This window comes from Rousettus aegyptiacus, unplaced genomic scaffold (assembly GCF_014176215.1).
Source record: "Rousettus aegyptiacus isolate mRouAeg1 unplaced genomic scaffold, mRouAeg1.p scaffold_m13_p_15, whole genome shotgun sequence".
NCBI lineage: Eukaryota > Metazoa > Chordata > Mammalia > Chiroptera > Pteropodidae > Rousettus > Rousettus aegyptiacus.
In genome coordinates this window covers 56,023,535-56,037,538 of record NW_023416290.1, presented here as the reverse complement: position 1 = coordinate 56,037,538, position 14,004 = coordinate 56,023,535, and the positions used below count along the sequence as shown (strand labels likewise).

At 59.2% G+C, this 14,004-nt stretch overlaps 1 protein-coding gene across 1 annotated transcript in view; it reads right to left on the bottom strand.

Annotated features, from left to right (window-relative positions):
- TG (thyroglobulin) overlaps positions 1–14,004 on the bottom strand; it is a 180,582-nt gene that overhangs the window by 80,650 nt on the left and 85,928 nt on the right. Inside the window, exons 38-41 of the mRNA XM_016145636.2 lie at positions 12,575–12,794; positions 11,174–11,267; positions 8,526–8,685; positions 3,314–3,516 (exon numbers count right to left, since the gene is read on the bottom strand). Coding sequence (XP_016001122.2) covers positions 3,314–3,516; positions 8,526–8,685; positions 11,174–11,267; positions 12,575–12,794 — 677 coding nt within the window. The remainder of the gene's footprint in view (positions 1–3,313; positions 3,517–8,525; positions 8,686–11,173; positions 11,268–12,574; positions 12,795–14,004) is intronic.

Here is a 14,004-nt window from a genome sequence, read left to right as displayed (position 1 = left end):
AAACAAAAACAAAAACAAAAAAAAACTACTAGTGAATTAATGTGAGGAATCTCTAAGATTATACACTGACAGTGCTTTATGGCCCCAAACATGCTAAACAAATAAATATCAGCTAGTAATTGTCACAGGAGTCTGTCTCACCCACTATTTCAACAGTTCTGGCCCCAAGATTTGCAGAAAGACTTAAGATTTTATCCAAGAATGTATCACCAGCTCACATTCATTCCTCAGATATCTGCCGGGAAAGAAAACGTTTACGAACAGCTAATAACTAGAAGTATTTCAGTTCCCTCGATTCCAAATAATTTCACATGCGTCCCAAAGACTGCTGGGGGAACTTGTAAAAGCCGCCCCTGAATGACTAACACAGATGGCGAGTTTATTTTTAAATACACTACCATTTGTTAAAACAGATTTGTCTTTGAAATCCCCCAAACATCTAAACTCTCCAGAATTTTTAAAAAGAAAATTCTGCCTTCTGGGCCTCCTAGACGGTGTTTTGGGTGTCTTCTGGGTCCTGCTGCGTGCCTGGTTTCCGAGGGGGCCCTGGAGAAGTCACTTCAAGACCAAGTCAGAGTCAGGAAGTTCTGTTTTTAATATTGGGAATTGAAAGATGTTTGGGCTCAGACCTCTTGCCTCTGAGATGGACCCCCACAGAGGCACGGATTGAAGAAAACCCGAATCAGAGGACAAGACACATAAGAATGCGGGGGAGGGAGATGAAGTAGCCCAGGGGTCCCCCCTTCACTTGCTCGTCCTCGGCGGTTGGCCCCTGCTCTCTTGGAGCTCGGAGTCTTGAGAGGGAGACGGCCTTGGCAGCGGAAATAATTATTTACCAGTGGGACATCATGATCAAAACCACACCGAGAAGAGCCGGCAGCACGAGCCACATAAAGAGGGGTCCATTTCCAGCCCGAAAAGGGTGTTAGGGCTCCCTGCAGGACGAATAGGGCACGCGAGGAGGAGGAGGATGGCAGAAAAGTGTCTTATGTACAGGAAGCTGCCTGTGCGATGCAGAATAGAGCATGACCTCCTCGAGGAAGATTAGCAGGCTCCTACGGCTGAGGGCGAGGGAAGGAATGGCAGGTGGCGCCACTTCCTGTCAGGGACGGCGACGATGATCGCCGCTGTTACCCGCCACCCGGTCAAGGGTTGGCTCCCAGGCCTGACAGCGCTGGGGCGGGCAGACAGCCTCAGACTTGCTGGCAGGTCCGCGGCCTGGGTTTCCATGGTTCTCCCTCTCTCCTTACCCTGTGGTACTCAGTAGTCTCCTCATTGCTTTCTCGGCCTCCAGAGTCGTCGGTCTCAAGTTCATCCTCTACCCAGCTCTAAGGGGAGTCTTCCCAAAGGGCAGCACGTTTCCCGGCTGCTTGAAAACGCTTCACTGGCACAGCCGTGCGCACGGCGGCACTACTCACGGTAGCCAGAGGGGGAATTCAACCCGGTGTCCATCAACAGATGAGCGAATAAACAAACATGGTATATACGCACAATGGAATATTATGCGGCCTAATAAAGGAATGCGATTCTGACATCAGCTACGGCATGGACCATGGATGACCCTCGAAGACATCATGCTAAGTGAAATAAGCCAGACGCCGAAGGACGAATGTGTGATTCTGCTCACTGGATGTCTTAGAATGGGAAAAGTCATAGAGACGGAAAGTTAGACAGAGGTTAGTGAGGGCTGGGGGAGGCGGAGCAGCTGTTTAACAGGCACAGGGTTCCATTCGAAATGACAAAAAAGTTCTGGAAATGATCCGTGGCGACGATTGCCCAGCATCATGCACATTCAGGGCACCCAGCGGCACTCTTAGAAAGGGGTCGAAATGGTAAACCCCACCCAACCCAACGCACTGACAAACGAAACCTCCAGTCACAGTGGCTCCCATGTGCTCAGGACGAACCCCAGGGGGTCAGTGCTCTCTGGCTGCCCTGCCTCCCCGCCCCCGTCCACTGCTTGTAAAGACCCTGTCCTGCGGCATCATGGGATTGGCGATTTCAGCGAAGAGCCGGGCCTTCCCTGCGTGTCGGGACTCTGCCGGCAGTCACACGCCTCGGCACTTGGCTCAGAGTTCCCTCTCCTGGGATGCATGCCCAATACTCCCTGCTTCCCCTGTGTATGCTCGAGGGGTTCTCTCTGAACCTCCCTAAGATCCCCTCTTAAATATCTGCTTGAAGTGTTGGTCCGCCACCTCCCAGGAAACTATATGCTTCTTGAGAACTGGAACATGAATTATTTAGCAAGATATTTCCAATACCTTGCATAGCACCTGGCACCAATTGGACATAGTAAAATTAGAAGCTAATCAATGACAGAATAGTTTTCAGGGAGTACGCTGTGGTCAACCAGATTATTTCCTCCATCACAATTATTGTCATCATCAACATTATGTCATAATCATCAATATCGTTATATCTTCATCACCATCATCATCATCATCACCACCATCATCATCATCACCACCATCATCATCATCACCACCATCATCATCATCACCACCATCATCATCATCACCACCATCGTCATCATCACCACTTAGTGGGTGCTCCAGACCACCCAGCACAATCACAAGCATTGAGTTCTCTTCTTTGCCTTTATTCATAACCAACGACTCATTTGGCCAAAACTTTGGAGCTCTGTGACTCACCCCGTGGCTGCCGACACAGCTGCCTGCCACGTGGACCAGGGCCAGGGTCCCCTGCCTCTCCTCACACCTCAGGCAAGAGAGCACCCACGAGGCAGAAGGGGTTAGTGAGAGTAAGAATCACCCAATCCTGCCCCACGATGAAAGGCCGCCAGAGCTGACTCTCAGGGCAGGGATGGGCACGGGCTAGGCGGCTTCAGGGAAGATTCGAAGTTCAGACCCAGAGGTCAGGGAAGCAACGCTCTCTCTCGCTTCTACTTCCCTCCCGTTCGGGGCGATGCCGCTGGGCGGAGTCAGCATCGTGTTGGCTCAACTGTACCCTCATCGTTAACTTTCCCTCCAGCAAGAAGTCTCTCATCCTGCATCCTGTGCCCTGCGGCTGTCTATGGACGGGTGAAGCAATGGACAGTTCGGACCATCGAACCCCGGCGAGGCACCCCCGGAAAACAGGGCACCCCCCGCCTGGAGTTATTAGTGCTGTGGACATGCGGGGACAGCCATCAGGGGAGCCCCTCAGCACCCTGGCTCACGTGCACGTGGAGAGATGCCCACGAGCAGGACACACAGTCAGAACAAAGGGTAAAGGAACCAACGGGCCTCGAGAGGCGAGAAAGGCCGCGGGCCTGGCCGGCCTGCAGCCAGGCCGGAGGCCACAGGCAACTCACCATCAGGACGGCTCTCTGGAAGAGACTGGGGGTGGCAGCCCCGGCGGTCAGGAGGTGGATGCTGGCCACGTCGGCGCCCCCGCGGTCGGCTGCCAGGGCCACGCGCCGAGGGTCTCCCCCAAACACGCTGATGTGGGTCTGCACCCAGGTCAGAGCCGCCACCTGGTCCAGCAGCCCCCAGTTGCCACTCAGCTCGCCGGACCCTTCAGGAAGAAGAAAGCCTGTTACCCTGTGTGATTTTGCAACCTGAAATGTAATCGGCCCAGAGTCGTCGAGGGCAGGCGCGTGGTGTCTCCCGGCTGCGCAGGCTGAGACTGTGGTTACGATTGCCATGTGGCCAGGGGGAAGGGCACGGGCCCCGGAATCACAGCCATCCAGCCCGGGTTCTCGCGTTCGCCTTGGCCAGCTGGGAGCCCCTGGACACGTCACTTCGCCTCTCTGGACCACAGCTTTCCCATCCTTGATGACGCGGGTGCCGTGGCAACTGCTCAGATTAGAGGCAACGCACGTCCAGGCCGCCCCCTGGCTTGGCATGGTGGCAGGGAGGAGGGGAACTTCCTGTCCCCCATCTCCACCTGCTGCTGGCGGCTCTCCATGCTCCTCCTCCCCGACACGCGGGCCCGGCGAAGCTCCAGAGAATCCTCGCCACTGCCGCCACCTCCGTGACCTTCGGTAGCCGTCAGCTGAGCCGATCGCTCTTTCCTTTTTCATAGACTTCAGTGAGCATTTATTGAAAAGTAGTAGCTTGGCATTACTTTTTTTAATGGGATGATTCGGACAGAAAAACGTAGAGCAAAAGCGTGCTTTTCACCTTGGCGTGTGGGACACCATGTGCCCACGTCCTCCTTGTCCGTCTACGCTACCCACGACCCCGACACGCCAGCCCGTCCCAGCTGGAGCTGAGGCTCACACCTGCTCTGCTCTGCAAACCCCGGCAGACCCCGTGCCTTCGGTTCCCACCCACGTGCTGGTGAGTCTCGGGGAGCACGTCGGGCCCGAGACCCTCCGAGCTCCAGACGCCTCACGTTCCTCCAGGAGGCTGTCCCCCGGGCCCCTCGGAGCTGCTCCGTCCCGAAAGGAACTGATCCTGCTTCCTGAGCGCCCCAGCCGGCAGCACTTCCAGAGTCTCCTCTTCTCCTCCAAATGCGGGGTCGCCCCCATCCTGCCCCTGCACGGCCTCGCGGTTCTCCCCGCCGCCGCCGTCTGCCGCATCCCCATGCCGTCCCTCGGTGCTCCGAGCTCTCTCGCTCCACTGACCTCTGCCGCCACCTCTCCCCGGAGTTTCCCATCGCCATCGGCCGGCTGTGTCCACGCCCCCTCCCCCCTCCAGCGAAGCCTCTGTGCCAGCGGGGCCCGGACGGGACTTGATTTTCCCCATCTGTACAACGGGGGTGCTAATAGTGCCTACCTCATTTGATGTCATGATAATTAAATTAGTTAATATTTGTGAAAGGGACAGAACAGTGCCTGGCACAGTTCTAAAGAAGTCGTTTGCTTTTTCTGAAATGAAATGGGTTTAGGTACCAGCTTTATCTCGCCGACGCCCTTTGCAGGGCCTGCCTTGTCTTTGGCGGCAGAAACCGTGCCTGTGATGGGGTGCCCACTGGGGCGGGCCTCTGCCCTGTCCTTCCAGTTAGAGAGGGTGGCGGAGGCTCTCGGGAGGCCTCCGTGTGCCCCAGAGACGATGAGGTAATGCTCAAGTCGCTGTGCCTGGCCTGTGTCTGGCTCCCTGGCCAAAGCACACTTCCTCTGCCCCCACACACTACAGAAGGCCTGTCGGCCATGGCCCACCCGCTCTGCCTCTGACCCTGCCCGCCGGCCTCGGTCCCCGTTTCCACGTTGCTTTGCCAAGAGAAGAGCAGTTGCTGCGTCCCCTGGGTCTGTCCTGCCTGCACGATCGAGGCCGGGGAACGGCCCGGCCAGAACCGCGACCGGCGCCCTCACTTCCTTCCCGACAGCTCAGCTCATCGGGAACCATGGCTCCCTTTACGTGCTGCTGGGTTGGGCCCGCCTCGTCTCGCAGAGGACACAAGTTGGTCTCGCGAGTGACGAGACTGGTGCCGGCTTCTGCTCTCATCTTCCTCGCGTGCCTTTTGCAATGCGCTCCGGGGTCCGGTGCTCTTGGGGGGCACTCTGCTCCGGGCTACGCCAGCAGACGCCACGCATACTTCCCCAGAGAGACGGTGTGTGTGGAGTAGCCCCTCGGCCCGGCTCAGCGCATGCCAGCTTTGTGCCAGCCGCTGGCCAGACACAGGGCCAGGACGAGACCACGACTCAGCCTGGACGTGAAGTGGCCCCGGCCAGCGGAAAGAAAGGGGCCTGAACCCCGTGAGCCCCGGGCAAGGGTCCAAGGGTTCGCCTCTCACACTTTACCTCACGTCGTCTGCCCCCCGAGTCTTAGCACCTTTTGAGAGACGGGCGGCCTGTGGTGGGATGCAGAGCGAGGGAACTGCCCCGAGCCCCTCGGCCCCACGGAGCGACGGGGCTGCCCTCAGGCCCTGTTCCAGCCAGGTGCAGAGCCCATGAGCCGCACAGGACACCCGGCTGGGGCCGGCGCTCCAATAGCCCAGCTCTCTCCAGACCCGGGTTCCGAACTGCAGGCTCCAGCTATTAGACATGGAAAAGGGGAGGGACGAGCAGGGGGAGCACAGGGAAACTTAAGGGCAGTGAACCTATCCTGTGCGATTCTCTAACGGCGGACGCAGGTCATTATTATTCGTCTGTGAAAATCCGTAACGTGCACAAGACAAAGAGTGAGTCCTGATGTGAACTATGGAAGTTAGTCAATAATAATGCATCTGCACCAGCTTACAGGTTGTAACATGTGCCGCGCCAATGAACGATGTTAATAAAGTGGAAACTGAGGCAGGGGAAGACGGAGTATATGGGAACTCTCCGTACTTTCTGCTCAATTTTTCTGTAAATTTAAAACGGCTCAAGGTAGCAAAATCTACTCCATGTGTTTGTAATAGAGAAGAGGATGGTGTTCTTACGCTGTAGCCACGTCGGCTGCTGGCTGGGTCTCACGCCTGCCCCTTCCCTCTTCCCAAGCGTTCCCAGCTGCCCTGAGCTTCCCGCCCTCTGCGCAGGAGCTGGTGCTCCCTAGAGCCTTGTCACCAAACGTGTGTGGCAGGCAGGAGTCCGGCTGTCTGGACCCAGCGAGCCTGTCTCTGCATTGCAGCCCTGCTGCTCCCCTGTCCCCGGCCACTTCCTCCGTGTCCTCGTGTCTCGACTGATCGATAACGGCTCCTCCGCCTCGGCTGAACTGCAGGGAGGCACAGTGTGAGAGGCTTAAAGCTCAGGCCTGTGCGGAATGCTGGGAGTTCCAGCAAAGAAAGCAAAGGCAAAAGCTGCCTGTGCTGAAACGAAGATAAAAGACTCATCCTGCCCTGTACGCAGAAGAACGAGAACAGAAAGCGTGTCCGGACCTCTGAGGGAGAAAGCTACAGTATCCGTGCTCTCGCTGTCGCCGGGCATGTCATTCTGAGCTGTGGGCGTGACGTTTGTTAAGCTCTCTGAGCCTCGTGGCTGTATCTGTGACATGGGCACATGATGCTGGCCTCACCGCGGCCCGGAGAATGAAACGAGGTCATCCAGGAGAAACGGCGGGTGAAGAGAGGCGCTTGTCAGGCGTGACCTTCCTTCTCTCTTGCTGGTCGGTGGTTGCGCTTGAAGCGTGGTGGACAGGGAGTGTTGCCAGTCGGGAACGAGAGGGCTTGAGTGTTCTGGAAGTGTCCTGTTTCTTCCCACTGGCGCCCCGCCGGCAGCAAAAACAAGTCCGCCTTCCCAGAAGCACACGGATTCTCGCTAAGATCACAGGGCATGAAATCATCAGCCTCCGCCCCCCCGGGGACGGAGGACATATGGAAATTCACTCTCCTCCGTCTGGAAATGCTCTAAGCCGAGAAGTCAGCCCTGTCTGTGCGGAGCTCCGCCGGACCACGGCTCGGCAGGATGCCGTCTGAACTCTGCCCGCCTCTCCACGGAAGGGGGTACGGACTTAAGCTGTGGCCAGGTGGGGTGTCTGAAGAGGAAAGAGAAGCCGGGCCGAGCGTTTCCAGGATCCCAGCCGCTGACCCTGCTCCCCCGCGGGAAGTCTGTGGTCTGTTTAACTCCCGCTTATCCCACACGGGCGTCTGGTCTCCCTGCTCCCCATTTCCTGTGTGTTGTACAGGCCCGGAATCTTCTTCACGGCTCTCAAGGCCCCAGGCCAGGTGGTCGGTCCATCAGCCCGCATTCCCCAGCACCCCTGGCTCCCATGCCGGAGGCCAACCCTGCATGCTGGTCGAGTCTGTCGGTCTGGGCCCGCCACCTCCCACCCGGCCGACCATACTCAGCGGATGAGACGTTCCAGGTCTTAAACGAGATTCTTGGAGCGGAGACGGAGCTCCGTGCCCATCCTTGAGAGCTCACGAAGCCATCGCCATCTCCAAAGCCCTTCCCCATCCGGTAGCTCGCTTGAGCCTCCCAGTAACTTTGGAAGTTGGGTAAAATTATTCTCATTTTACAGAGAAGAAAATCAAGACTCAGAGAAAGAAGGAGTTTTGTCCAAGGCCACAGAGACAACGAATGGCTCGTCGAATACGCAGACCCGTGGGTCTGCCCGCTGCCGAGGCCGCCTGGAAACCACCCTAGCCGGCCGGGGCTGCGGACGGAGAACAAGTGGAAAGATGGCAATGGGATTTGGCTTAAGCTTCAGTTCAGCTCTGGGGCCACGGGGAGGGAAGAGGCTGTAACTGGGGGAGAACTGAGTCTGTGCCTGGAGAGGACAGGCCGGTGTTCCCAACGAGGCCGGAAGCAAAGTTGCTGATGTAGATGATCCACGCCTTAGAGCTCCCCAGGCAGGTCGGCCCTGGTGCTGAGTCCTGGCTCTGCTCTTTCCTGACCACGTGACCTTGGGACCTCTAACTTCCTGGGACCTCAACACACACACACACACACACACACACACACACACACACACACACACGACAAGACATGCAACGTGCTCAGAACGGCTTCAGACACGAGGCCACATCTCTTGCCTCCTCTGTGAGTGTCGGCCTTGCTGGAGGGTCTCATGAGCATGCTGGACGTCCCGCCAACGGCTCAGCTGGACTGGAGGGGGGCCGGGGACCATGAGGGAAGGGGACTTCAGGGAGAAGGGGCTGAACGCACACTGAGCCAGCCTCAGTTCAGGGGTCGGTGGCCTTTAGCCACGTCAGGAACTCACCAGCACTCAGGAAGCCGAAGACGCCCACCCGGTAGCCGGCGGTGACCACGATGAGGTTGCCCACGGCAGCCAGGAAGGAGCCGTCGGGAGCCAGGTGCCCTTGTCCCCCGCTGCCCCCCAGGGCATTGTGGAAGAACACCAGCACAGAGGCGTCGGGGGCCTGCGGGGTTGAGAAAGGCGGACGCTAGAGGCCAGCCCGTCGTCAGCCGCCGGGGCTCGGTGGGCCGCCTTTCCCACGGACGTGCTGGGCGCTGAGCCTTCACGCGGCCCTCCCCGTCAGCTCTGCCGCCGGTGCCCCGGGCGTGTGCTGTGGACTGAACCGTGTGCCCCCGAATTCCACCGTGTTGGCACCTTAACCCCTGGACGTCACAGGGTGACGGTGCCCGGCGGCAGGTCCTGTAAAGAGGTGAGTGAGCAACTGGGCCCAGCCTGACACGTCTGGTGTCCTTATGAGAAGAGGCGACGAGGACACAGGCCACGTGCACACACGCACATGCACACGCGCAGAGGGAAGGCCACGCGGACGCACGGGAGTGGACGGCCATCTGCACGCCGAGGAGGGTGGCCGCGGCGGGAACCAGCCCTGCCGGCAATGCCACCTAAAAGGACTCGTTGTTTTCACTGGGCGGCAAAACCAGCAAGAGAGACGGCTGTTTGGGAAACTGCAGCGAGAGTGGATGGAGCTAGGGCCTGGAGCAGGGGTGAGGGTCGGCTCTTGGCCTCTGAGACCCTGTCTGCCAGGAGGAAGTGTCCAAACTGCCGGCCCTCCTCCGCACGGTCTGTCACCACAGGGCCTAGGCGCTGCTGTGGCCTTCTGGGCTACGGCTCCCGTGCTCCTGCCCCAAGGCTGGGGTGGCGTGCTGGAGCAGCCCCGGACGGGAATGGCAAAGCTCTCTGGCACCAGGACCGTCCCAGAGGCAGGAGCACTGGATTCGGAGTCTGGAGACAGGCATCGAGCACCCACTCTGCCCAGCCGTTGTGCGTCCTTGGCTAAGTCGCCAAGCCGCTCTCAGCCTCATTTCTACACCTTTAAATGAGGCGAGACTTAACATGAAGACCAGGGAACTCAGACGTAAACGTGCCCGCTGGAGGGTAAAGTACCGTTACACACTCCTTGCTCTCACTGGGGCAAAACGCATGCTCACCGAACCCCACTCGCGGGCTCTAGCCATGAACTCTGGGAGGCGCCGAGTCTACAGCAACTGCTCACTAGCTAAGCGACCTTGGGCAAGTCACCTCACCTCTCTGAGCTGTGGGCTTTCCATCTGAAACATGGGAATAACACCTTTCGGCCGTGTCGTGAAGATCCCAAGGAAGTATGCCATTCATTGTGCAGTTAGTATGTGTCGGGGGGTCCATTGATTAATTAGGATGTACACATTGTTCCCATTAATTCTCTAAGGAACTTTATGAGGCAGATGCCGTTTCTCTCCCCACTTTCGGACGAGGTAACTGGGGCACACCGAGCTGGAGTTCCCTCCTCGAGGCCGGTGAGGTAGGCTTGGCTGGAGCCAGAACTTAACTCGGCCCTGGCGAGTATGGTGCACCCGGCACTGGGCAGAATGAATTCAGTCGCCTTCCTCACCCTGGGCTCCCTACTTCTACGAATGCAGCCCACAGAGCTTTCACGCCTCTAGGGCCTCTGCGCAGCACTTCCTCACGTCGGCTAGCTGCGATCGGGCCTCCGACGCGCAGCTGACGCCCGCTGCGAGTCGGCGAGGGGACCGGGAAGCGGGGACGTGATCACGTGACCGCGCGCACCACGAGGTCTGGGGACGCCACACGGCCACGTTTCCTCGAGCTCGTCCGCTCCTTTCCGCCTCCCATGCCCTCATCTCCCTCCGAAGCAGGAAGCAAACACTCAGCGTCAGGCTCACAGCGGCTACTCAGACACCTACGACCCTCAAAACAGGGCCGAGCCAGAGTCGGAGGCCCAAGCCTCGCCCTCCGGAACCTCCTCAAACCAACATCCACCCGGAAGGCTCCGAAGGAGCGGCCCCGGGGGTCTCCCCAAGGAGAGGGCGCCTCCTCGCTGGCAGACTCACTCGCATCCGGGCTCCCCCTCTGCAGCCTGTGGCCCTCCAGAGCCCCCCACCCTGCCTTGCTGGCCCTTCCCTGGCCGCAAGGCCCACACCCTCCCTCCTCCACGCCCCCGCCCAGCCGGGACCTCCCGACCCCCACCCAGCACCTCCTTCCACCTAGTGCTTCCTCCCTGCTGTATCTGTCAATATTTATTGTTGTGCAATTGATTAACATTCATTTGCTTATGTGTTTATTTCTGCTCCTCCCACTGAAGTGTAAGCAAGCCGCCCGGGCAGCGGCTGGGTCCCCGCTCACAACTGTCCCCACCTAGAACAGTCCTCGCCCGCCACAGTCCTGGGGCGAACATTTCTTGGAGAACCAGGTGCGGATGACCATGCACTGTGCCCATGTGGACAGGGTTTGAGGACAAGGCCACGTGGGAACCAGGAGGACCCTCTGCTCACTCTCGGCCATTCTGGCTTTCAGGACTCCAAGAACGGGCCAGGACAACGCTGGGGGGGGGGGGCAGACCCCGAGAGGAGGGCGTGGTGCCCGCGGCGGAGGGGCCTGGGGGTGGCCCGTGGGGCAGTTCGCAGCGCACACGCAGCCACGGCCAGGGAACTCACCGCGTTCTCAGGGACAAACACGTTGAGGTACAGGCAGTCCTCGCTGACTCCGGGGGACGCGGGCGTCCTGGCGCCTGGCTGCCAGCAGCTGCCCCTGCAGACACAGGCCGTCTGACCTCCGGGGGGACGAGCGAGGGGACGAGCCTCACGTCCCCTCCTGGCCCCCCGGCCGCAGCCCGAGGCCGCTGTCCCTCGCCCCAGCTCCACCGCACTCACGTAGCTTCCGGAAGGGGGAGCTGGGAGCGTGGCAGGGAGAGCAGGGTGCCCAGCACGGTCCCCGACACGGGCCTGTGGAGGGTCATCCCCCGGGGCCAGGGCCCCAACCCAGGGAAGTGTGCCCAAGACACAGGACGGACAATGGATGCCACTTGGGACCTTGGCGCTTCTTTGCGCCAACTGTGCAGACCTGTCACCGGACGAGGCGTCCGGCCTGCCTCCTGCATCGGCGCCGAGGCCGAGCGTGGCTGTCAGGTGTCTCCCGGCCTAAGGGTGAGACCACGTCTACGCGCCGCCCCGGCCGCCCTGGACTGGGCTCTGCACCTGCTCTCACCGCGAAGCCCGTGTGACCCACCCACCTCGCCTGCCGGCGGGGACGTTGCCACGGGGTAGGATGCTCTCATTAGTGCACACGCTTCCTCGTGCTTCCTAATGGTGGAGGCACATTTCCTGCCACGGCCCTAGGTGCAGCCATCGTCGGCCCTCGCCTGGAGCGTCCAAGAACCTTCCAGCTCATCACTCTTTGTGGCCTGGGCCCGTGGGGCTGCCCAGCAGCCACCCATGGGTGGCAGGGGACAGGAAGGACTCGGCTGCCTCGCGAAAGCGCTGTGGCTGCCTGCCGGAGGGCGGATGCAGGGGGGAGGAGGGCAGGGGAGAAGGATGCTCCTTCCCTGGGCACTGTCACCATGGTTTAATTAGAAAAAGCATAAAATCTTCTCGAAATGTCAACTACTGAAGCGGCATATGCATGCGTGGAAAACCGAAGAGGTGACGAGAGAGGGGGAGGGGCATGCCCCTCCCCCCGCCACCCTCTCTGCTGTAATCACTTAGCACCACTGAAATCAAACATGGCCAGGAGGTGCAAGCGTTCGATGTATGCACCTCGCTGCAGGCATGGCCTCACCTAGGGCCATGGCAGAAAAATGCCCCCATCAGCCTGGGTCCCCGAGTCCCTGCATGGAGCAGAGCACGCTGGCCCCTCCACCACCCAGGGGACTTTACAGGGGCAAGATCATGTTAAGCCACTGATACTGGGGGGTATCTGTCAGAGCACATACCGCCACCTTAACACACCCTCGCTCCACACACCGCTCCATCTAGGATGCTCTGCCCCGTCACCAAGTCTCCCTGGGACGGAGTAGAACGGGACAGGAACTCACCGCAGGGTGCTGCACTCAGACTTACCGCGGCTCGGTGGCATCCCAAGACCCCGACCAGTTCCAGCGGTCCGGGGCGCGGAAGCGGCCCTCTGCCAGGGGCGGGGCGGCATACGGCACCCCCCAGAACTGGTCCACCTGCTTCCACGAGGTGCCCACCCGAACGGCCTGAGATCTGCCCAGCAGCTGGCCATGGGTGGCGATGGTCACAGAAGGTGCAGACGGCCCCACACCAAACAGAGGGCGACCTGTGGGGAAGGCAGTGGGGGGCGGAGCGGGGGTAGGGGGGAGAGAGTGGCGAGAGTCGTATTCACCAGGAATATTCTAAATATGCTTTAGGACACTTCAAAAATGCTGGTGATTCGTTGAGGCCCCAATAGCTTAAGTCTAGTTTAGTTTTCAAAGTGAAAATAATGGTGATAAATAGGAGAGACAGTTATCTTTCCTAGGTCTGGGTGTACCGTGGGTGGCTCTAATCCCTTCTCATGTGACTGTCACCTCACTGATTCTTCTCAAGACACCAACCTGGGCCCGAGCCCCTGACTCAGGGCCCCAGCCAGATGCGAGCCGCCGCTCGGAATTATTCGGATTTTGAGGAGAGCAGCAGGACCCAGGGGGTCTGGAGCAGAGCGCCCCGTCACACACACCCAGTACCTCCGCGGTGAGGTGCACGGCCGGCTCCCGCTGAGAGGCCCGAATGAGAATATAATTGCTTTTGTCACGCCAGGTCACATTTTGCCATCAAACAAGTTCGCCACAAAGTTACAAAAAAATATATATATATTTTCTCTGACTTTCGGAGCTTTCGGATTTCAGAATCTCAGCTAAGGAACTGGGGGCCCGGATTCGCATTTCACGGGCGGGGAAACAGGAGTGGGGGCCAAGGGCGGGCGGCTGGCAGGACTCGGGGTGACGGAGGATTCAAAGCCGCACTGCTCTGAGACCCGGCTTTGACCACACCCCGTTCACACGGGGTCAAGGGCCAGGTCGGGGCCCCTCGCTGGGCCTCTGCCCTTGAGGACAGTGCCCTCCTTCCCTTTGTTCATGTCCGAATCCCACTTGGTCCGTCAGGCCAGGGAGGGGCGGCCGGCCATCCCTGCTCTGTGCTCCGGGCGCCTCTGTCCCTCCTGGAAACGGTAGCCGCCAGACGCTCCAGCCTCTCCGCCACTCCGCTGCCCTTCATTCACTCATTCACTGATTCATGAACTTTCGTTGGGCCCAGCTCGGTGCCAAATGCCATCTTCAAGGATCTGACAGAAGCCAAAGGGCTCAGGGCTTTGCACAAAGGAAACTCTGGTAAGGAGACTCTCTCTCGGGGTGTGCGGGGTCTGTACGTGGTGCGTAAAGTCTTAACTATTTCCATCATGAGTGTTTGCTTCACTCAGCTTCACCGTCGGCCGTCTGAGAAAGACTCGCTGTTTCCTCTGCAGCTGCTTTTGTTTACAATACTCATATGAT